At 41.0% G+C, this 24,470-nt stretch overlaps 2 protein-coding genes across 5 annotated transcripts in view; one reads left to right on the plus strand and one right to left on the minus strand.

Annotated features, from left to right (window-relative positions):
• The window catches only part of LOC143026278 (organic cation transporter protein-like), a 47,800-nt gene extending 25,372 nt beyond the window's left edge, over window positions 1-22,428 (plus strand). For 3 of the 4 annotated variants that reach the window (XM_076186386.1, XM_076186388.1, XM_076186389.1), the window contains 2 exons: window positions 13,428-13,509; window positions 22,011-22,428. In XM_076186386.1, the coding sequence (XP_076042501.1) occupies window positions 13,428-13,467 (40 nt within the window). In that variant the 3' untranslated portion in view covers window positions 13,468-13,509; window positions 22,011-22,428. Of the gene's footprint in view, window positions 1-13,427; window positions 13,510-21,980 lie in introns of all 4 variants that reach the window. The other variant, XM_076186387.1, reaches the window with a different exon arrangement.
• Window positions 16,749-24,470, minus strand: part of LOC143026277 (sphingosine-1-phosphate lyase 1-like) — a 74,001-nt gene continuing 66,279 nt past the window's right edge. The window contains exons 12-14 of the mRNA XM_076186385.1: window positions 22,953-23,099; window positions 20,473-20,593; window positions 16,749-18,854 (exon numbers count right to left, since the gene is read on the minus strand). Coding sequence (XP_076042500.1) covers window positions 17,919-18,854; window positions 20,473-20,593; window positions 22,953-23,099 — 1,204 coding nt within the window. The 3' untranslated portion in view covers window positions 16,749-17,918. The remainder of the gene's footprint in view (window positions 18,855-20,472; window positions 20,594-22,952; window positions 23,100-24,470) is intronic.

Raw genomic sequence — 24,470 nt, forward strand, 5'->3', positions numbered from 1 at the left:
GCATGAATTGTAGTTATGAATCTTATTACATTTATCTTACTTAAATGCTATATGAATAATATATGTAAAATCCATGTATGATATATGCATGTATGATTAACGTAACATTCAAGATTCATGCATCATACAAGACTCTGTTCATGCATAATTAACATTATGTTATATGACCCATACATGAAGCTTACATGCTACAAATCTTACACGAATTATAAACAAATATTTCGTTTGTAAGATTTGTAGCATGTATTATTCATGCAACATGCAAAATTCATGAGTCAAGTATAATGAATGAATCTTACATGATGCACGAGTCTTGCATGCTACAAAACTTGTATGAATCACACGTGAGATTCATGCACTACTGCAAGAGTTTTTCATGTGATTCAAGTAAGATTCATGTGGCATGTTCGGTTCATATAAATCGTGTAGCATGAATCTTGCATGTTTCGCGAATGCTACTTGAATCCTGATACACGAATCTTATGCTACATTAATCAAACATGATTCATGCACGGTTAATGTGATTCATGAACCATGCAAGGTTCATGTGTGATTCATCACCTAAGATTCATGCATGATTAGTGTATCAGATTTATGCAAGATTCATGCATCATACAAGACTCGTGAGTTATGCACAATGATTCTTACTTGATGCATGAACCTTACATGCTACACGAATTTCCACATAAATCTTACATGCTACATGATGCGTCCATGAATCTCGTATCATACAAGATTCATGCATAATGAATCTTACATGCTACATGAATATTCCATGTATCATGTAAGATTCATACAGGATTCATGTATAATGTATTGACCCATGAATCATACGTGAATCTTACGATACATGGAGGATACATGCTATGATTCATGTAAGATTTGAAGCATGTAGATTCACGTAAGATTCATGTAGCATATATTCATGTATCATTCGTGTAGCATGAATCTTACATGCTCCACGAATGCTACATGAATCATACGTGAATCATACATACCACTACCAAAAATCTTGCATGAATCGTACATGAATCTTTCATTTACGTAAGATTCGTGTATCTTCCATGTAAGATGTCATAATGATTCTAATGATGTATGAACCATACATGCTACGTGAATCTTACGTGAATCCTAATACACTAATCACAATTTTACATGCTACATTTCTGTGAATCTTGTAAGCAACATGAATCTTACGTGAATCGTTCATGCTATAAATCTTCCATGCTACATGAATCGTGTATTATCCAAGATTCATGCATAATGAATCTTACATGCTACATAAATCTCGCATGAATATTCCATGTACCATGTAAGATTTATGTATAATATCCGTGAATCTTACGATACATGGAAGATACATGCTATGATTCATGTAGCCCGTAATATTCATGTAGCATGTCTGGTTTATGTATCATGTAAGATTCATGATTCATGTGAGATATGCAGGATTCATGTATGAACCTTGATCCATGAATCATACGTGAATCTCATGACACATGAACGATACATGCTATGATTCATGTAGCCCGTAACATTCATGTAAGATTCGTGTAAGATTCATGATTCATAAGATTTGTATCATTCGAGTAGCAATAATCTTGCATGCTACATTAATCATACATGAATCATACATGCCACATATGCCCAAAAAATTGAATGAACCGTACATGAATCTTTCATTTATGTAAAATTCATGTTTGATTTGTATCAGATTCATACAAGAATCATGCGGCATGATGACTATAACATGTATGAGCCATACATGCTACGTGAATCATGATACACGAATCCATTTTACATGCTACATGAATCTTATGTAAATCGTCAATGCTACAAATCTTACATGCTACATGAACCCCACATGAATATCCCATGCATCATGTAAGATTCATGATTCATGTAAAATGCAGGATTCATGTATGAATCTTCATCCATGAATCTTACATGAATCGTACGTGAATCTTACGATACATGGAAGACGCATACTATGATTCGTGTAACACGTAAGATTCACGTAGCAAGATTCATGCATCATTCGTGTAGTATGAATCTTACCTCCATGAATGCTACATGAATCATACATGAATCTTATGCTACATGAATCATGACAATTGCATGAACTGTTTCATTAATATTCACGTATGATTCATGAACCATGCAAGATTCATGACTCGTGCATAGTGATTTTTACATAATGCACGAACCACACATGCTACGTGAATCTTGCATGAATCGTAGTACACGAACCACATGCTACATGAATCCGTGATGCATGAATCGCACATGAATATTCCATTATAAAAAAATTAAGATTCATGTAAGATGCAAGATTCTTGTATGGTGAATCTTCAGTGAATCTTGTTAAATGGGCACATGCTATGATGTTAGATTTGTAGCATGTAAGATTTACGTAAGATTCATGTAGCATGTCCGTTTATGTATCGTTCGTGCAGATGAATCTTGCATGCTCCACGAATGCTACATGGATCATACGTGAATCTTATGCTACATTAATCATATGAATCATGCATGCCACATATGGAAAAAACTTGCATGAACCGTATATGAATATTTCATGTAAGATTCATTATGAACCATGTAAGATTCATGTTTCAGATTCATGCAAGATTCATGAGTGATAATTACATGATGCATAAACCATATGCTACATGAGTCTTACGTGAATCATTCATGCTACAAATCTTACGTGCTTCATGAATCGCACATGAATATTTCATGTATCATACAAGATTTGATTCGTGTAAGATATGCAGGATTCATGTATGAATCGTAATCCGTGAATCTTACGATACATGGAGGATACATGCTATGATTCATGTAGCCCGTGATATTCATATAGCATGTCCGGTTTATGTATCACGATTCATGTGAGATATGCAGGATTCATGTATGAACCTTGATCCATGAATCATACGTGAATCTCATGACACATGAACGATACATGCTATGATTCATGTAGCCCGTAACATTCATGTAAGATTCGTGTATGATTTGTGTGATTCGAGTAGCAATTTTGCATGCTACATGAATCATACATGCCCCACATGCCAAGCATGAACCGTACATGAATCTTTCATTTATGTAAAATTCATGTTTGATTTGTATCAGATTCATACAAGAATCATGCGGCATGATGACTATAACATGTATGAGCCATACATGCTACGTGAGTCATGATACACGAATCCATTTTACATGCTACATGAATCTTATGTAAATCGTCAATGCTACAAATCTTACATGCTACATGAACCCCACATGAATATCCCATGCATCATGTAAGATTCATGATTCATGTAAAATGCAGGATTCATGTATGAATCTTGATCCATGAATCTTACATGAATCGGACGTGAATCTTACGATACATGGAAGACGCATACTATGATTCGTGTAACACGTAAGATTCACGTAGCAAGATTCATGTGATTCATGTATCATCCGTGTAGCATGAATCTTAATGCTCCACGAATGCTACATGAATCATACGTAAATCTTGCTACATGAATAATGCGATAAATGCCAAAAAGCTTGCATGAACCGTATGATTCATGAACCATGCAAGATTCATGACTCGTGCATAATGATTTTTACATAATGCACGAACCACACATGCTACGTGAATCTTGCATGAATCGTAGTACACGAACCACATGCTACATGAATCCGTGATGCATGAATCGCACATGAATATTCCATTATAAAAAAATTAAGATTCATGTAAGATGCAAGATTCTTGTATGGTGAATCTTCAGTGAATCTTGTTAAATGGGCACATGCTATGATTCATGTTAGATTTGTAGCATGTAAGATTTACGTAAGATTCATGTAGCATGTCCGGTTATGTATCGTTCGTGCAGATGAATCTTGCATGCTCCACGAATGCTACATGGATCATACGTGAATCTTATGCTACATTAATCATATGAATCATGCATGCCACACATGGAAAAAACTTGCATGAACCGTATATGAATATTTCATGTAAGATTCATTATGACCCATGTAAGATTCATGTTTCAGATTCATGCAAGATTCATGAGTGATAATTACATGATGCATAAACCATATGCTACATGAGTCTTACGTGAATCATTCATGCTACAATTCTTACGTGCTTCATGAATCGCACATGAATATTTCATGTATCATACAAGATTTGATTCGTGTAAGATATGCAGGATTCATGTATGAATCGTAATCCATGAATCTTAAGATACATGGAAGATACATGCTATGATTCGTGTAGCACGTAATATTAACGTAGTAAGATTCATGTGATTCATGTATTCGTGTAGCATGGTCCACGAATGCTACATATGTGAATCTTATGCTACATGAATCATACATGCCACATGAATATGCCAAATCTTCCATGAACCGTACATTTCATTTGTAAAATTCACGTATAATTCATGAACCATGAAAGATTCGTGTATCAGATTTATACAAGATTCATGACTCGTGCATAATGATTCTTACATGATGCACGAACCACACATGCTACAGGAATCTTACGTGAATCTTAATACACATCACTTACATTCTACATGAATCTTGTATGCTACACAAATCGTACATGAATCGTGTATCATGCAAGATTCATGCATAATGACTTACATGATGTATGAATCGCACATGAATATTCCAGTCAAGTAAAATTCACGATTCATGTAAGATGTAAGATGTATAATGAATCTTATAAGTGAATCTTGTTACAGAAGATACATGCTATGATTCGTGTATGATTCATGTTAGATTTGTAGCTTGCAAGATTTACGTAATATTCATGTAACATGTCCGGTTTATGTATCATTCGTGTAGCATGAATTTTACATCCTCTACGAATGCTACATGAATCATACGCCGATCTTTTGCTACATTAATCACACAGGAGCCATACATGCCTCATGAATATGGTAAAATCTTGCATGAACCATACATGAATTTTATATGTAAGATTCCCGATTCATGAATCATGTAAGATTCATGTGATTCGTGTATCAGATTCATGCAAGATTCTTAAGTGATAAATGATGCATAAACCATATGCTACGTGAATCATGATACACGAATCACAATCGTACACGAAATTCTGCATGAATCTTACGTGAATCTTTTATGCTACAAATCTTACATGCTACATGAATTACACATGTAAGATTTATGATTCATGTAAGATTAATGCAAGATTCGTGTAATGAATCTTGACACACGAATCTTACTTGAATCATAAGTGAACGATATATGGAAGATAATGCTATGATTCATGTAAGATTTGTAGCATGAATCTTGTATGCTACGTGAATCATTCGTGAATCTTATGATACATTAATCATATGAATCATACATGCGACACGAGTCAAATCTTGTATGAACCGTACATGAATCTTTCTATGTAATTCATGAACCATGTAAGATTGAATTGTGCATGATTCTTCCATGATGCATGAACCATACATGCTATATGGAAGATACATGCTATGATTCATGTAATAAGATTTGTAACATGTAAGATTCATGTAGCACACTGTTCATGTATCATTCGTGTAGCATGAATTTTACATGCTACATGAATCATACATGCGACATGAATGTGCCAAATCTTGCATGAACCGTACATGAATCTTTCATTTGTAATTCATGAACCATGTAAGATTGAATTGTGCATGATTCTTCCATGATGCATGAACCATACATGCTATATGGAAGATACATGCTATGATTCATGTAATAAGATTTGTAACATGTAAGATTCATGTAGCACACTGTTCATGTATCATTCGTGTAGCATGAATTTTACATGCTACATGAATCATACATGCGACATGAATGTGCCAAATCTTGCATGAACCGTGCATAATCTTTCATTTGTAATTCATGAACCATGTAAAATTGAATCGTGCATAATGATTCTTACATGATGCATGAACCATAGATGCTACGTGTATCTTACGTGAATCCTAATATGAATCATTTTACCTATGAATCTCATGAATTGTCCTACATGGTCCATGTACAATGAATCTTACATGATGCATGAATCGCATGAATATTTCATTATCATAATATTCATGAAAGATTCACCCAATATTCATGTATAATTCGTGTAGCATGAATCTCACATGCTTACACATGCTACACGAATGCTACATGATTCATACGTGAATCTTATGCTACATTAATCATACATGCCACATTCCAAAAATATTAAATGAACCGTACATGAATCTTTTGTAAGATTCATGAACCATGTAAGATGTATGGTTCATGAGTCAATGATTACATGATGCATAAACCATACATGCTACATGATTCTATGAATCTTAAGTGAATCGTTCATGCTACAAATCTTCCATGCTACATGAGTCGCACACGAATATTCCATGTATTATGTAAGTTGTAATATTAATGCAAGATTCATGAATCATACGTGAATCTTACGATACATGAAGGATACTGATTCATGTAACATGTAAGAGTAATGATTCATGTACGATTTGTAACATGAATCTTGCATGTTACAAATACATGAATCATGTGATTCTTATGCTAAATTACTCACACATGAATTATGCCACATGACTATGCCAGAAATCTTGCATGAACCGTACATGAATATTTCATTTGTAAGATTCATGAACTATGTAAGGTTCATGTATTAGTCAGATTCATGCAAGATTCATGAGTCATGATTCTTAATGATACAGGAATCTTACGTGAATCGTTAATGCTAAATATTACATGCTACATGAATCGTACATGAATCATGCGAGATTCACATTCATGTAAGTTGTATTTATGCATCATGCAAGATTCATGCATGAATCTTACATGCTACAAATCTTACATGTGAATCTTATAAAGATTAATGTAAGATTCATGTAGCAAGTTTGGTTCATGTATCATTAATGTAGCATGAATCTTGCATGCTACATGAATCACGTTAATTTTACATGCTACATGAATTTCATGTGAATCTTCCATATTACAAATCTTGCATGAATCATCTTACATGAATCTCACATGAATTTTCATAATTTAAGATTAATTTGATTCATGTAGGATTCATACAATTCGTTTGAATCTTACGTGATCCATGAATCCTGCATGCTACAAATCTTAAAAGAATCATACATGAATCTTGTACATGGACGATTTGTATCATGTACGGTTCACGCATCATTCGTGTAGCATGAATCTTGCATGCTACATGAATCGCACATGAACTTTCATGGACTATGCATGATTCATTTGATTTGTAGCATTTGATTCATGAACCATTTAAGATTCATACAAGATTCGTGTAATGAATCTCCCATGCTACAAATCCTGCATGAATCATACATTATGGAAAAATAATGTACGACTCGTGTATGTAATATTTGTAGCATGTAAGCTTCACACAAGATTCATGTAGCTTGTTCGGTTCGCGTATCGTTCGTGTAGCATGAATCCTACATGCTACATGAATCCTACATGCTACAAATCACATGAATATATCTAAGATTCATGATTAATCTAAGTGTAAGATTCATGCATAATCTTACATGTCATACGAATCATGCATGAGCAATTACATTAATGTTGGGTGAATCCTGATACAATAATCAAACGTGAATTTTACACAATACAAATCTACATGAATCTTGCATGCTACATAAATATATATGATTCAAATCTTACATGAATTCTGATTCGTGTAACATTTTTAGTAAGGTTCATGAAGCTAAGATTCATGTACGATTCATGAATCAACGTAATGAACCTTACATGATGCATGAATCTTGCATGCTACATTAATCTTAAATCCTGAATCAAACGTGAATTGTACATGATACACTGATCTCTATATGAGTCATATGCTACCCGAATCATACGTGAATCTTACATACCTGAACCTACACGGTACAAATCTTACATGAATCAGTAAAATTCATGCAAGATTAACGCATCTTCAATCTTACATGTTACATGAATCATACATGATTGACAATATTCATGTAGCATGTGATTCATGTAAGATTCATGATGTATGAATCTTTCATCAATCGTATGAATCCATGCCAAACGAATCATACATGCCACAAGTCACATGGATCTCGTTTAACCTTCATGATTCATACATCATGCAAGATTCATGCATTTTCTTATGTTACTTTATACATGAATCTTAGATGTTAAATCTTGCACGAATCGTACATTAATCTCGTATCATGGAAGATGCATCATGCAAATTTTATTCATGAATCTTATATGCAATCATACATTCAACATGAATCGCATGAATCTTAAGCATTCAGGATAGAAGGTAACTCTGAATTCAAATCCCCCTGCTGCCTTGCAGGGTTTGCCTTTTTTAGGCAAAGGATAGGGGAGTAAACCCCGACAGAAAATCCGGAGCGGAGCCCCGAAGGCGGTTGGATGGCATACTTGTCTCCTTCCGGCAGCCCCTGCATCCTAATCCGTCCCCAGCCGTCTTGACTCTTTCATGCCACTGGACTTGGCGTTTTAGGACGAGAGAAAGAGGTTGATCCTGCGCAAGTCTCCTTCACTTTAATCAAAGTTTCGGGCAAGTCATGACATCAAGCTAAAAAAGAAATGTGGCGATGGGAGAGCGACGAAGCAGTAGGTGAGGGTACACTGGGAGCTGTAGTCACAAACTTGCACACTGGCGGCTCAGGACATGTGGTCGCTCCTCACTGGACAGTGGAAGTAGTAAAGTCCGGTAGCCTCCTGAGTGACCGAGCAGCCCTCTTTAGGATCGCTGTGCTCGCCTCCTAGCATGAGGACGGGGCTAGAAAAGGTGCCCTAAACATAGCCTGCCACCCCCCAACCCTGGCCAGTTTACCGCGGCTGGCGGGGATCCCTTCTAGCGGTCGAAACATCAAGAAAAAGAAACTAAAGTTGTTCACTTTTGCATCTTGGAACGTGAGAACTCTGCTCGACAACACCAAAGCAGACAGACCGGAGAGAAGAACTGCTCTTGTGGCCAGAGAACTAGCTCGCTACAATGTTGACATAGCTGCTCTCAGTGAAACACGCTTTGCAGACAAGGGCCAACTGACAGAAGCCGGTGGTGGTTACACCTTTTTCTGGAGTGGGCGCAGCAGTGAAGAGAGACGTGAAGCTGGCGTTGGCTTCGCCATTAAAACCATCCATGTACGGAATATACCAAACATCCCCGAAGGTATCAACGACCGGCTGATGACAATGCAGATACCGCTCGGAAAAAAGGCCAAAGCAACCATTATCAGTGCCTACGCTCCGACTATAACGAACTCCGACGAGATCAAGGAGAAGTTCTATGAGGAACTGGACTCCCTCATCACATCAGTGAAGTCCGAAAAGCTTATCATCCTTGGTGATTTCAACGCTCGTGTTGGGGCCGATCACCACGCCTGGCACCGGATCCTCGGTAAACATGGCATCGGAAAATGCAATAGCAATGGGCACCTCCTTCTCAGAACATGTGCTGCTCATGACCTAGCCATCACAAACACCATGTTTCGCTTGCCGACCCGGAACAAGACAACCTGGATGCACCCACGCTCTAAGCATTGGCATCTTATTGACTATGTCATCGTGAGGGCAAAGGACATACGGGATGTGAGAGTGACCAAGGCCATGTGTGGCGCCGAATGCTGGACGGACCACCGCCTGATAATATCAAAGATGAACTTTCACATTCAGCCCAAGAGAAGACCACAAGGCCAGAAAATCATGAAGAAACTGAACGTCACAGCCCTCAAGAACACAGAGAAGGAACATTGCTTCCAGACACTCTTGCAAAACAAATTATCCAATTTTCAGATCAACCAGTCCAGCATCGAGGATCAGTGGGCATCCTTCAGGGACACAGTTCACTCTGTTGCCCTCGAATCCGTAGGCCCCGTCACCAGAAATCATCAAGACTGGTTCGACGAAAATAATGCAGAAATACAAAAGCTGCTTGAAGAGAAGTATCGCCTGCTCCGGGCCCACCAGAATGACCCCTCCTGTACTGCGAAGAAATCAGCGTTTACCAAAATACGCAGCAAAATGCAAACAGAGCTACGTCACATGCATGATTCCTGGCTCAGTGCCAAGGCCGATGAGATCCAAGGTTACGCCGACAGGCATGACACAAAAAGATTCTATGACGCTCTGAAAGCTGTCTATGGACCTCAGTCTTCTGTATCGTCCCCCCTCCTCAGTGCTGATGGCAGTACCTTGCTGACAGAAAAGAAGTTAATTCTGGAGAGATGGGCAGAACACTTTAACAACGTGCTCAACCGGCCAGCTCAAATCAACGATGAAGCCATTGCACGGCTCCCCCAGGTGCCTACAAACAACGACCTTGATGACCCTCCCTCAGAAGTCGAGGTACGCCAGGCCATCAAGCAAATGTCCACTGGTAAAGCCCCAGGCTCTGATGCCATACCTGCGGAAGTCTATAAGTCAGGCGAACCTGTCATTGTCAGCCAGCTCACCAGCCTGTACCAGTCCATGTGGAACAAGGAGCAACTCCCACAAGAGTTCAGAGATGCCACAATTGTCCACATCTACAAGCGTAAAGGAAATCGCCAATCCTGCGACAACCATCGAGGAATCTCCCTCCTATCCATAGCAGGCAAGATCCTGGCTCGAGTCCTTCTCAACCGCTTGTTGGAACACCTGGAGAACTCTGGTCTCCTCCCTGAAAGTCAATGCGGCTTCCGTGCAGGTCGAGGGACCATCGACATGATCTTTGCTGCCCGTCAACTCCAGGAGAAATGCATTGAGCAATGTCGCGACCTCTACACGACCTTTGTTGACTTAACCAAGGCCTTCGACACGGTCAGCCGAGCAGGACTCTGGGACATCATGGCAAAATTTGGCTGCCCCCGCAAGTTCATAGCAATTGTCCGTCAGTTTCACGATGGAATGACAGCCAGGGTTCTAGACGACGGCGAACCATCTGAAGCCTTCCCAGTTACCAACGGAGTCAAACAGGGTTGTGTCCTGGCCCCGACTTTGTTCAGCATGATGTTTTCAGCAATGCTGTCTGACGCCTTCAGAAACAGTGAATCCGGCATCAGTATCAGATACAGATATGACAGAAAACTGTTCAACCTAAGAAGGCTGCAAGCCATCACGAAAGTGAAGGAAACTGTTGTCAGAGACTTCCTGTTTGCCGACGACTGCGCACTTAATACCAGTGATGAGCAGGAGATGCAACAACATATGGACATGTTTTCCTCAGCCTGTGACAATTTCGGTCTTACCATCAGCACCAAGAAGACAGAGGTGATGTACCAGCCAGCACCAGGGAAACAGTACCAGGAGCCACAGATCCAGGTGAACGGACAGACTCTCCAGGCTGTTGACACCTTCACATACCTGGGCAGTACCCTCTCTCGTAATGCTACTATTGATGCGGAGATCAATAATAGAATCTCCAAAGCAAGCAGCGCCTTTGGGAGACTGAGGAAGAATGTCTGGGAGAGGCGTGGAATCAGTCTCGAGACAAAGCTGAAAGTCTATCGAGCAGTCGTCATCACCACCCTTCTTTATGGCTGCGAAACCTGGACAGCATACCGAAAGCATGAAAGGCAGATCAATCACTTCCATCTCGGATGCCTCCGCAACCTCCTACACATCCGCTGGCAGGACAAAGTCCCCGACACTGAGGTCTTGAAGAAAGCAGACATCCCTAGTGTCATCACCACCATGCGCAAGGCTCAGTTAAGGTGGACAGGACACGTCTCCCGAATGCCAGACAACCGCATCCCAAAACAGCTCCTCTATGGCGAACTTTCCCATGGCAAGCGGAAAGTAGGTGGACAGAAAAAGCGCTTTAAGGACGGTCTGAAAGTCACACTCAAAGAGTTCAGCATCAATACGGAAACCTGGGAGTCGCTCGCTGCCGATCGCCCCTCCTGGCGCAGCGCTGTAGCTGCAGGGGCCTGTACAGCGGAACAGCAGCGCCTCCATAAGGCCAAGCAGAAGCGCCAGGCAAGAAAGGCTAGGACATCCGACACAAGCACCATGGCTCCTACCCACTTTTGCCCTACATGTGGGAGGGGATTTCTCGCCCGGATAGGCCTGGCCAGCCACCTTCGGACGCATCCTTCCTACATAAAAAAAAGACAATATCATGGCCATCTTCGACTTTGAAGGGCGAACAACAACACATGCATACATGAATCAAATGCTAAAAATTAAATGAACCATACATGAATCATGATGCACGAATCATACATGAACCTTACAAAGATTTTATACAAATCACATGCTGCATGACTCGTACATGATCCATGATTCACACACGAATCTCGCACGCATGAAATACGTGAATCTTACGCGATACATTAGTCTTACATGAATCTTACGTTATACATGAAAGATTCATGCAAGATTAATGTATCGCGTAAGATCTTACGTTATACATGAGATTCATGTATCATACACGAATCTTATATGAATCCTACATGAATTATATGCCACAAATCGTACACGTGTTATAAGATTCATGAACAATGTAAGATTCATGTATCATGTAAGATTCATGAATCTTAAATGCTGAATAAATCTTGCATGAATCATACATTAATCTCGTCATATAAAATGCACAATTCACGCATGCCAAATACATGCATCATGAATCTTACATGAATCACATGAATTTTTCCTGCTACATGAATCATGTAAGATTCACGTATGATTCATGTATTCTCACATAAGATTTTATACATGATTCATGAATCGTACATGATCTGATTCATACATGCACCATATAGAATGCATGAATCTTACATGATTTATACATGAATATAGTGTAATGAAATACATGAATTTTACGTCATACAAAAATCTTGCATTATTTCATGAATAATGTAAGATTCATGATTCATGTACCAAACTGGAATCGTACCTGATACATGAACCTTAAGTGCTCAATTTTACATGAAACGTACAATCCTTCATACATGAATCTTACATGCTACAAATCTTGCATGAATCATGTATGATTGATGCATTTTCATGATACGTATGATTCATGATCCATGAATTTTGCACTAAAGGAATTGACAACGCATGCATGAATTCATCACCCATGATTCGTATGAATCGTATGCGTAATAAATTATACTCGACGTACGTGATGCTTTAATCTTACGTGAATTTTCCATGTATGTAAGATTTATATGAACCATGTATCATACAGGAATCTTACATGATACATGAACCTTGTGTGCATCTTACCTCCAGTTTTGATGCATGATTTTACCTGAATCGTCCATGATAAGTTTATCACATGTATTGTACATGACACATAATGCATGATATAAATGTGCGTATTATGTGTATATATACTGTAGATATATTGCGAGTGTGTGTACAACTAAAGTTATGATTAATTTTCTGCTCTATATTTACAGCAAGAGCAAAAAGGACGAAGTCGAGAGTGCCCTGTACTGATTCAACTGTCAGGTCTCAGGAACTTCACGGAATATCCTAAAGGTCTGTGGCCGTATTCAGATATACTTGAGTTGAGCCTTCCATGAATTACATTCACTTACAGATGTAAATATTCACATGGTTCCGAAGAAATGTGCGAGATCAATAACTAATCAATGTACGCTATTATACCCAAGTTAATGTGGTATTCTACTTTAACTTGGTAAAAACTGTTTAATATGTCCAACTTTAGTGGTCTTGGCTCCCTTAAAAGGATTCAAACCTGGATTCCGAACAAGCGCCTACCACATGTAATAGTCATCCCTTAAAATAGGTTTTCTTAGATGATTATCGGTTTTCTATAGTCAGTAGATATTTTTCACTAGGAGAAATTTTGTCATAACACTTCTTTAAATTTTCTTTTGAATAGGTTTACTTACATTCTCACTACATTGCTATCCAATACTGTGAAGGGCTGTTTACTAATGCATAGAGCTGCTGCTACAAATTTTTTGCTACAAGGACTTCGGTTGATATGAAGTTACTTCATCATCAAAATGAGGGGAATAAATAAGTAACGCTTAGCTATATTGGTGCTGTCCTTTAGTTATTAGTCGATCGTCATAGTCCTCCAGAATTATATTTTTGATATCAGGTTGATAGGGTCCCAACATTTTTACTTATGTCCTGCGTCAGTCTAGTTTCAATTGCAGAATTTATCAATAACTGAACAAACTTGTCGATTAAAACAAAATAACACAACCGGCTTGACGAATATTCACGATACCAAATCTACAAATTCCCAGAACCACGCATCATAAACGTTCCAATTCATAAAAAGTACAAATAAATGAATAGATATTAAATAAATGAATGAAATATAGATAGAAAAATAAACATGCTAATTAGTAATAAATAATGTCGACCATAACAACATACACCAATTACAATGTCATTAATTAAACTAATCATGTTCGTGGAATTCCCATGGGTTAGTTGGCTAGCAACAACAGATTCTGCACTAGTTTTCCCTCTGCTCAGGTCCGCTGAAAATGCCAAGTTTCACTTTCGCATCGTCCGGAGAGGTCACACGAGATGTATACCCATCTGGGATTCTTCCCTTCATTAGACGAGATGTCTAAAGGCGCTATCACATTGGGCTATTTTTCCTCCGATTCATCGGAGGTACCGTCTACCTCCACAACTTTTTTCCGCCGTGAAATCACTATGGGAAGTTGTGCTGGAGGAAACTAATTTACCTCCAGTATATCAGATTCCTTCTCGAGAGCTGAGAGCTGCAAATCTGCTCCGACAGTTCAAGGAAAATTAGCCCAGTGTAATAACGCCTTCAGAGCCATTGTTTCTCAACGGGGTACGTGTTGGTACAGATCCAAGGGTTTTGTATTCAGAATGAACGAGGGACAATCCTTCCTGCTGTACATCTCTCACTTGGGTAGAATGTTAGATTATGAACTACTACTGCCATTCCATATCTTAAAACAAGACTTTAAGTACTACCCTACAGTTTCATGAAATTTTCAATCCTTGATAGTATCCTTATTGGAGATCGTAAAACACTAGAAGTCAACAATCGATTGAAAGTTCCAAGTAAAAATTTTGGATACAAAAACCTTTCCAGTTTGATATGTCGAGGTTGTGATAATGAATCTGATTCCAAGAAGACCCAGAAAAGATTTTTTTTTTTTTTCCGAAAGGTTTGGGATGGATGTCGAGCAGTTTTGGTGTGGGTAAATTGTCGCTTGCCTAAGCTTGGTCGTGAGGGCCAGGAATATTTTGGTTCCTGTCACGACTACGTATCTATGTGGAACAGGATTCCCTGCATTACTAAATCTGAAATCTAAGTAGAGAATTCAACTTGATGTGTCAGATGATATGAGAGTAGCTTGGTCAATAACTGAGCCCCGATTCCATGCTTAGATTGCACAAAAACGACAGTGAATATCTCGCTAGATTAGCGTGTGTTATGTAGTCGAATTGTAGCTGTTTAGTTGTACCTTTGTACATTTGTCATCTCGTTTTAATAAATTGCTTTTTGTATATGGTTATCAATGCTTACGATTTAATTTCATATTCTGTACCTAGCTATTCATATCTGTAGTACAGTAAATTCATATTGGCAACTGATAGGAATGGTAATGATTATACGACAGTTAAGCGAAGGGGTTATGGGACCATATTGGGCAATCCATCGGGGCTCTGGACTCGTCAAAAGGTTAAGGACTACTAATCTAGCCTTTTCTCCGTCTGTGGCCCTGACGAAACCCCACGATGCCCTGTGGCTTCGACTCCAACCCCCTCTGTTTCACCCCTGTACAACTCCACCCTCACCATGTCCTGTGAATGAAAGTTGTTTTCATCAGTAGTCCCTCCTTGCTCTAACACAAACATCCTCTTCCTTCTCATTGAAATCGTTAAGCCTTTGTCTATGGCCATACCTCAGTGTAAGAATAAATGAATATATAAATAACAAAATTAGATAAATTAAAAGATAAACTGATAATAAATAAAAGTACAGGTATGTCCTTAGACCTCTTTGTTCCCTGAGGTAACACACACCTGCACCATCGTCTCTCACTGACCACCAGTAATCATTTCAACTTCAACTTCAGCAGTATAGTAAATTCGTCCTTTCCTTAGGACGACGTGCATATTGTACCAATGGCACTCTGCCTTTTGCTGAAGTTCGTCTCTTCACCACTCGCGTTAGAACGTCCTGAGCAGCTTTCATGTACAGTAGAAGATTTAGGATCTGGTGCCATTACCGATCGTCCCCATCGCCCCCGAAGATTTCAGATGAAAATATCGGGTGACGTCACCGTTTATATTCAAAACAAATTTCTGGCATACTTGCCACCACCTTCAAACGTCACAAGAAAAATAAAGTATAAATAAACAGATAGGCGAGTGAAATAAGTAAAGCATTCAAAGAAGGTTCACAAGGAATACCGTTAAGAATGAAAATTAATCTATACCTTTTTTTGTGAAAAATGTAAGAAAATAAAGGTAGTAAGAACAATTACACAATGCAATCTAAGCAAACGTGAATCGAGTGCATAGATGTAATAATATTGCTGCTACAAAATGGAAACAATCTCAATATAGCGCAAGAAGAACCCAAAGTTGTACCAGATTCAATCGAATACTTACTTTTTCATTGGTTTCTGTCCTTGGGGGCAACATTGCATTAAAAAGGTGAAGTCAGGCGATTCAAAAATTACTTGAGCCTTCCACAGCGGCGTAATTCCCCGTAGGTAAAAGGATATCAAAATAATACTCTTCCCTCCTTCTGAGAGTATACATGTTTAATCGAATCTATCTAAAAATGTGATTCAGATTATATTTTGCATTTAAAGATATTTAACAATGTCCAATAGTAACAATTCCTGTTATACAAAACTACTCTAACAAAAAATAGAATATTACAATACATAACAACAACATTACGGTCGGCCGATTAATTGGTATCGACCGATAAAGCAAGACCGATTAATCGGTAATCGGACAATTTGCATAGCGGTTTATCCCAAACATATGCATATACATAAACAAACATGTACACCTACGCACATACATATGCACACATACAGAGTTTACCAGTCAAGGGGCTTTAGAAATGGGCGAAGGAACTAGACCAGGGGGTTCCCAAATTGTGGGTCATGAGCCTTTATCTGGTGTTCTTGGAGGGTTCAACTGTATGTACATGCAGCCGCACAGACCCGCGTATCGATTTGCTTGTATCGAAAAATCAAATGGATCCTTCATTAAAATATACCAGATCAACCCTCGTTAATAAACACTGATAACCATGTTATTTCTCTCTCTGTTGTGATTGATGAAGTTTAGAGTAATGTATCTGTGATATTACAAATTGGTACGTTTTCATGGTAGGTTTGGTAATACTGAAAGGGGTCACGTGAAGAGTTTGGGAAACGCTGAACTAGAACAGAATGAGCGAGTGTAGAAATCACGTGGCCAAACAGGAGAAAAAAAAAATGAGCGAGAGAACGGTGGCAGCTGCCAAAACCATCGCATCTTTCTTTCGTTCGTGAAGCGAGAGCAGACGATATCTATCAGTCAAGTGACCAAGAACGACAGAAGAGAACATATCTCCTTCGTCTATGGCTGTACGCGCATGCCAGCACACACATACCGCCAGAAGACAGAGGGTTTGGCTGGCGTTTCCTCCTTTCTTTACCTAAGAAGCGGACAAAATTAATGGACAGGTGGAGGTACGACTACATCACTACGCGACAGGAATACTTCTATCTCGAATTCTCAGTTCACCCTACACCAACACTCCGTGCCCTGGCTGGCTACATACCGACCTGAATAACTACCTCCCTCCCTCTCAAACACGCCTCTAGGAGGTTCTCCTTCCACCGGAAAGCTTACCTATCCTCCCTCCCTCCCTCCCTCCCCCACCTCTCCGCTTTGACAACTTCCCGATGCCTCTAGGCCGCAATGGAAGCAGGTTTGGGCATACATCCATGACCATCCTCCTTGACGATCTCCTCCTCCTCATCTTTTGAGACCTCTTCTTTTACTAGTTCCTCCTTCACTACCTCCTCCTTTGCTAATTCTTCCTTCGCTAGTTCCTCCTTCACTACCTCCTCCTTTGCAATCTCCTCCATTAGACCCTCCTTCACTACTTCCTCCTTGGATTGTTCTCCATTTGCTACCTCCTCCTTTGCAGATTCTTCTTTCGCGGGCTCTTCCTTCGCTGAATCCTCTTTCGCGGGCTCTTCCTTCGCTGAATCCTCTTTCGCGGGCTCTTCCTTCGCTGAATCCTCTTTCGCGGGCTCTTCCTTCGCTGAATCCTCTTTCGCGGGCTCTTCCTTCGCTGAATCCTCTTTCGCGGGCTCTTCCAGGATTTCTTCTTTTTTTACAACCTCTTCCACGTTCCTTTCTTCAGCACCTCGTGAAGGATCTTCTCTAACCTTTTCTAATAACTTTCCTTTTACATCTACGTTTGCGGACTTCTCTAAAACTCTATCTGATATCATTTCGTCCTCTGCAGCCACGTCACCTGTAACATTTTCCCCTACTGTCATCTCGTTATTCAAGATAGCCTCCCCCTTCTCAGGACCCTCTTTCTCCTCAGTTTTTTCCTGAACTTTTACAGGCTCTTCATGCATGAGAACCTGTTCGATTTGCTTCACAATACCCGTAACGTCTTCTTCCTTGACTTCGTCCTTACACTGAGTTGTCCCAGACACCTCCACGTTTCCGTCTTCCTTACTACATAAAGGTTCCTCAATCTCCCTTTCTTCTTGTTCCCTGGGGATCTCGGAATGTCCCGTCTGGTAGTAGGCGTCGAGAAAGAGCTTGGCGCAGTCGCTGACGAGCTCCTTATCAGGGATAGAAGCTGCAGCACCGTACACCTTCCCCTGCAGAAATGAAAAAAAAAATGCTTGAAAGAGCTTCTCCTGCAGAGATGACAAAAAATTAAAGAGAGAAAGATAAAAAGGGACAAAAGGTCAGCGAAGAAGTGGGGGAATGGACAGGAAGAAAGAGCGAGAGAGAGAGAAGGGGAGAGAAAAAGGACAGGGAGAAAGAGGGAAAAGCCGGAGAAGGGTAGAGGGACGGAAGGAGAAAAGGAACAGAGAATGAGGAGTGTGGACATAATGAGAAAAGGGGGCAGGGAGGGCGACACAAAGAAAAGTGACAGACAAGGTGAGAAGGTAGAGAGGGGGCAAAAGGAGAAAGGGACAAAGTGGGAGAGAGGTGGAGAAGGAAGGAAAGAGACAGAGAGACAAAGGGAAGAAGTAAAGGGGAGAAATGGAGACGGGAGAAATGGAGACGAGAGAAAGAGGGAAGGAAAGAAAGAGGATGAAGGGCGAGAGGAGAAGAAAAGGGAAGAAGGGAGGGAAGGAAGGTGTAAAAGGGGGAAAGGGAAATCGGGAGGGGGAGGGAAATCGGGAGGGAGGGAGGGAGGGGAAGACGGGAGGGAGGGTTAGATGGGGATAAGGATATGGAGGGAGGGAGGGGGAGGGGAAGACAGGTAAGGGAAGAGGGGGAGAGGGAGGAAGGTTGAGAGGGAAAGGACAAGGATAAGAAGAGAGGGAGGGCAAGTGAGAAAGGGTAGAGAGGGGGAGAAAGGGGGGAGGGGGAGAGAGGAAAAGGGGTAAATGGGACGACGGGAGAGAGGGAGGGAGGATATGATGGGGAGAGTTGGGATTGAGGGACAAGGATAAGAAGACAAGGAGGGAAGGGGAGAGAGGAAGGGGGAGATGGGAAGAGAGGAAGGGGGAAGGGAGGGAGGGTAAGATGGGGAGGGGAGGAAGGTTGAGAGGGGGGACGAGGATAAGAAAAGGAGGGAGTGATATTGAGAAAGGGAAGAGGGAGTGGGGGAGGGAAGGAGGGAGGGGAGAGGGAGGAAGGGTAAGAGGGAGAGGGAGGAAGGTTGAGAGGGGGAACAAAGATAAGAATAGAGGGGATAATGAGAATGGAAAGAGGAAGGAGAAGAGAGGAAAAGGAAGAGAGGGGGAGGGGTAGGGGAGAGGGAGGGGTAGGGGAGAGGGAGGGGTAGGGGAGAGGGAGGGGTAGGGGAGAGGGAGGGGTAGGGGAGAGGGGGGAAGGCGAGAGGGAGGGAGGATAAGATGGGGGGAAGGCGAGAGGGAGGGAGGATAAGATGGGGGGAAGGCGAGAGGGAGGGAGGATAAGATGGGGGGAAGGCGAGAGGGAGGGAGGATAAGATGGGGAGGAAGGTCGAGGGGGTGGTCAAGGGTAAGAAGAGAGAGGGAGGGATAATGAGGAAAGGAATAGAGGGGAGGATAGATGAATGGCTGGGCAGAGGAAGGGAGATTCTAAGACCGAGAAAGTGAGGAAAGAGGGATGAATAAAGAGAGAGAGAGAGAGAGAGAGAGAGGAAGGGAGGGTGGGCGAGAAAGGGGGAGTAGGAGGGAAGGAAAGAGTCGTACGTAGCTGCAGAACATAATAAAGGACACATTTCACCAAGAACCTGATTATTGCGAGATCGACTGATTGCGACCTGGAAGAACTTACGATCTGTCCCGGAGGTGCCGACGGGTGGTCCCGGACGAAGCGAACAGCGTCCTTCATGTCACGCAGCAGAGCTTCGACGAGACCCTCCTGACACTGCAGACTCGTCACACACACCATAAGACTGTTGAAAAAAAAAGGATTTAAGAATTTGTTAAAGTGCTAAGATGCACGTGTGCATATGCATGTGTGTGTGTGAGTGCACGAGAGAAAGAGAATGGGTGAGAAAATAAGAGACAGAGAGAGAGCGAGAGAGAGAGACACAGAGGGTGAAAGAGTGAGAGAATAAGACAGTTATAGAGTTATACAAACTTAACTATGCAGAAATTTATATTCGGGGTTAAAATTAGTTATACAGAGTTAGAGAGAGGGTTAGTGTTAGATTTGATTTAGCAAAAATGCGGCTTACAAAAAACAAGACGTTGCGTTTTTTCTTTTCAAAGAAGTGAGAAACAAGGCAGAGGAAGAAAGTAAAATGGAAAGAAAAGGAGAATGCAGACACTGAAAATTATCCCAATTGGATAGATTAGTTTTTAACGACGAAATTGGCCACATCCAGACTGTCATACTTGATGGAAATGAACTTTATTTTTACCATAGCTTCTTCGCGTAATATCAAAGTGATTTTGTTCTTGCACTGTACTGTAGCATTCGATATAATACTACAATTTACAGAAACAACAAAACCAGAACTAGTAAATTCTACGGTGTCCTTATTGATCTTTTTATATACTTTATTTGTTTAATATCCCTTGCACTAGCATTTCATGTTTGGATTTCAGGCTTCCTCCTTATGTTACAGTTAAGGAAGCATATTTTTTAGAACTTGCGCTGCAGCGTCAAGGCTTCATCCCCGGAAGAAAATAAGTTGGTTTTGAAGATGGCGTCCATCTTGCAGAACCACCTCATACAGGTGCCTGTCATTGATCCCTTTTATGTGGGTGTGCCCTAAATAGGACAATTTTTAAACATCAGCTGATGATCCTCTCTGGTATTATGGTCCCTAGAACACTCTCTCTTGCGGTGATACTCTGGCCCTTTTGTTTGATCCTTGGCTATCCTCTCTGGGAAAATGTCGGGACTTTTGCAGCTGCGCTAGACACATCAAAAACTTTTGTCAAAGACTGACACAGATCTTTGATCTCCAGATTATCCTGTTATAGTATACATCTCTTTTCTTCCATCTCTAACTTTTTCATCGACCAATCTGTAGCTGCCGCTGTAGACGACTACAATACTTCTGCGTCCGTGGTTCCAGGTGTTCTGTATTATTATATATAAGCATCTAGCCCTATATTTATGTATACAACCGACCCTTACCTATATTTTCGTACACAAATTCTAGATTGTTCAGTTACTCATGACTGTAACAAATAAAATAATCTTAATTCGCAGAAAATACAATGTAGCTGGAATGTCATCATCTCTCAGTCTTGTTGGTTCTTTGACCCATTAAGTCATTACCATGTTGATTGCTATATACATTGTATTTCCCCGTGTTTTTTCAGAAGATCACACTACGATACTTTCTTTATACCCAGGTATGTAACCTGTAGGAACCAATGAAAGATGCCCATTTGTGATAGTCCTCCAAGATGGACAGCTGAGTTGACCATTTCCAAAACCCGTCAATTCCTTCACCTCTATCCGAAGGTTACAACAGCCCTGAGGGACTGACAATGCCTCCGGACTGCTCTCCCCCTACCACTTCCGGTCTGTTACACAGAAAATGCCCAGACCAGTGCAACACAGACAAAAGTCCAAAGTTTCGTCTGCGAGAGGGCCCGAGGACCGTTGCCGGCCGCCCCGTGGGCAGCGGGTTTCCCACTGAGGGAAACTAAGCAACATTTATAATTGTTTACTCTTATTTATATATATTTTTCTCTCCGAATGCCTTGTAGTCTTTAGATAGCCTCAAGAATATTTTGATTAAAATAAAATAGAAATTAGATTGATCAAGCTTCGTATCATTGTCTTTTTGAATACTTGACATTGTGTGCTATTTTGAGATATAATAACTGCTTAATTTAGATAGTTTTACATTTATATAGAACTTTAGACACACTTATGCAACTTCTGTAAATGTACTTTACTCAATTATCTTATGTATATACTATACCGTATATATGTATCATACCATAGTGGACACTTGAACTTGAGTTCTGATACAACGGAACTATGCAGCAAATATATCTTGGTTGAAGAATACATCATTTGTATACAGTAGTCGCTTTCGATTGAAGTAAGTTTCGTAAACAATTATATATATGCAACACCACAATATACTGCATACATTTGCATCATTCTGATATATACTAAGCGTCAGTTTCGTGGGCTAGTACTTGTGCGTGTGTATACATACGCAGATGTACGTTAGTGCAAAGACGTAATAGTGCGAACGTAAAGAGCAAAGCACAGTCATTTGACTCGAGCGATCGACGCGAGAGCAACAGCCTCCTCCTCCTCCTCCTCCTCCTCCTTACCCTGGCGGGTTTTGTATGGCCATTAAATGCCACCCTTTCGTCGTCAGAACCTCCAGCACGCTGTAGATGTTGAGGACGTCGCTGCCGATGGCCAGGATGGACGCCTGCGGGTCGCCGAAGAGGTACACCTCGGGAATCTCTGAGAGTCTGTGGATGAGGAAGTTCTCTGTTAGAGTTTTCCCGCCTGTGGATGGGTGGTGAATATTACATGAACGGCGGGAGCGGGTAGAGAACGCGACACTTCTTGCGGGCTGGCGTACGGGGGAGGCTTAGATCAATATTTGAGGGTGGGAGGGGGGGTAGGGGAGGTGGGGGGACGGGAAGTAATCAACACTTTTTTATACAAGTCGGTGGGGGGATGGGGTCTTGGCGACTGAGCAGTACCACCCTGGTAAAAGCTAACATTTGCAACTGTTGGAGAAGAGAGGTTGGTGTGTGTGTGGTTGGGGGGGGGGGCTCTCCTGTGCAAAAGCTAATTCATCAAGATGTGCTATAGCTCTCCTTCGTTTTCGAGGGGGATGCTATATATAAATAAATACATACATACATATACCAAAAGATTTACCCCCCTTACAAGGAAGGTGTCCAAAAAAACAAAGGCATAAAATCCACTCCCACTCATTCCATCTCCACATACTCCACTCCCACCCACCCCCCTTCCTCTTGGCTCCTCCTGGATGACGGGCCATCCTTGCATCTCGCCCACATACACAAGTACATACGAGGAACCAAAACAACAGAGGACCCGAATACGGAACCTACTCTACGTTCTTTGACTCACGCTGTCTCGGCGCTTTTGTTGCACTTTCGGAAAGTGGGCGGCCTCTCTCCAACGAGATAGACAAGATGGGGCCTGGCCGCCCTATCGAAGCGCGCCCATGCTACTGAGTCATAGGACTTTCCCCTTGAATAAAAGACTTCTAATTGAATTATGTGAAAATCAACTTTCCCGTACGCACACGCTTATTACGGTGCGTTCCTCCGTGCGCGCGTGTGTGTGTGTGTGTGCGTGTGTGTGCGTGTGCGTGTGTCTCCGTGCGTGCGTGCGTGCGTGTGTGTGGTGTGTGCGTGAGTGAGTGCGTGAACATGTGCATTTATGTAATTGCATTTACATAATTGTAATATACCCCTAAAATAAAACTCGCTGCGTTCTATTTCTCCAACTATCAAACCAAGCCTGTACGCACACTAGTGCCTTTCGTGCGTGTGCGTGTGTGTGTTTCTGTATGTGTGTTTCTGTATGTGTGTGTGTGTTTCTGTATGCGTGTGTGTGTCTGTGTGTGTGTTTCTGTATGCGTGTGTGTGTGTGTGTGTGTGTGTGTGTGTGTTTCAGTGTTTCAGTATGCGTGCGTGTATGTGTTTTTCTGTATGCGTGCGTGTATGTGTTTTTCTGTATGCGTGCGTGTATGTGTGTTTCTGTATGCGTGCGTGTATGTGTGTTTCTGTATGCGTGCGTGTATGTGTGTTTCTGTATGCGTGCGTGTATGTGTGTTTCTGTATGCGTGCGTGTATGTGTGT

Source organism: Oratosquilla oratoria, chromosome 6, assembly GCF_046742065.1.
Source record: "Oratosquilla oratoria isolate Oo_2021 chromosome 6, ASM4674206v1, whole genome shotgun sequence".
Classification (NCBI taxonomy): domain Eukaryota; kingdom Metazoa; phylum Arthropoda; class Malacostraca; order Stomatopoda; family Squillidae; genus Oratosquilla; species Oratosquilla oratoria.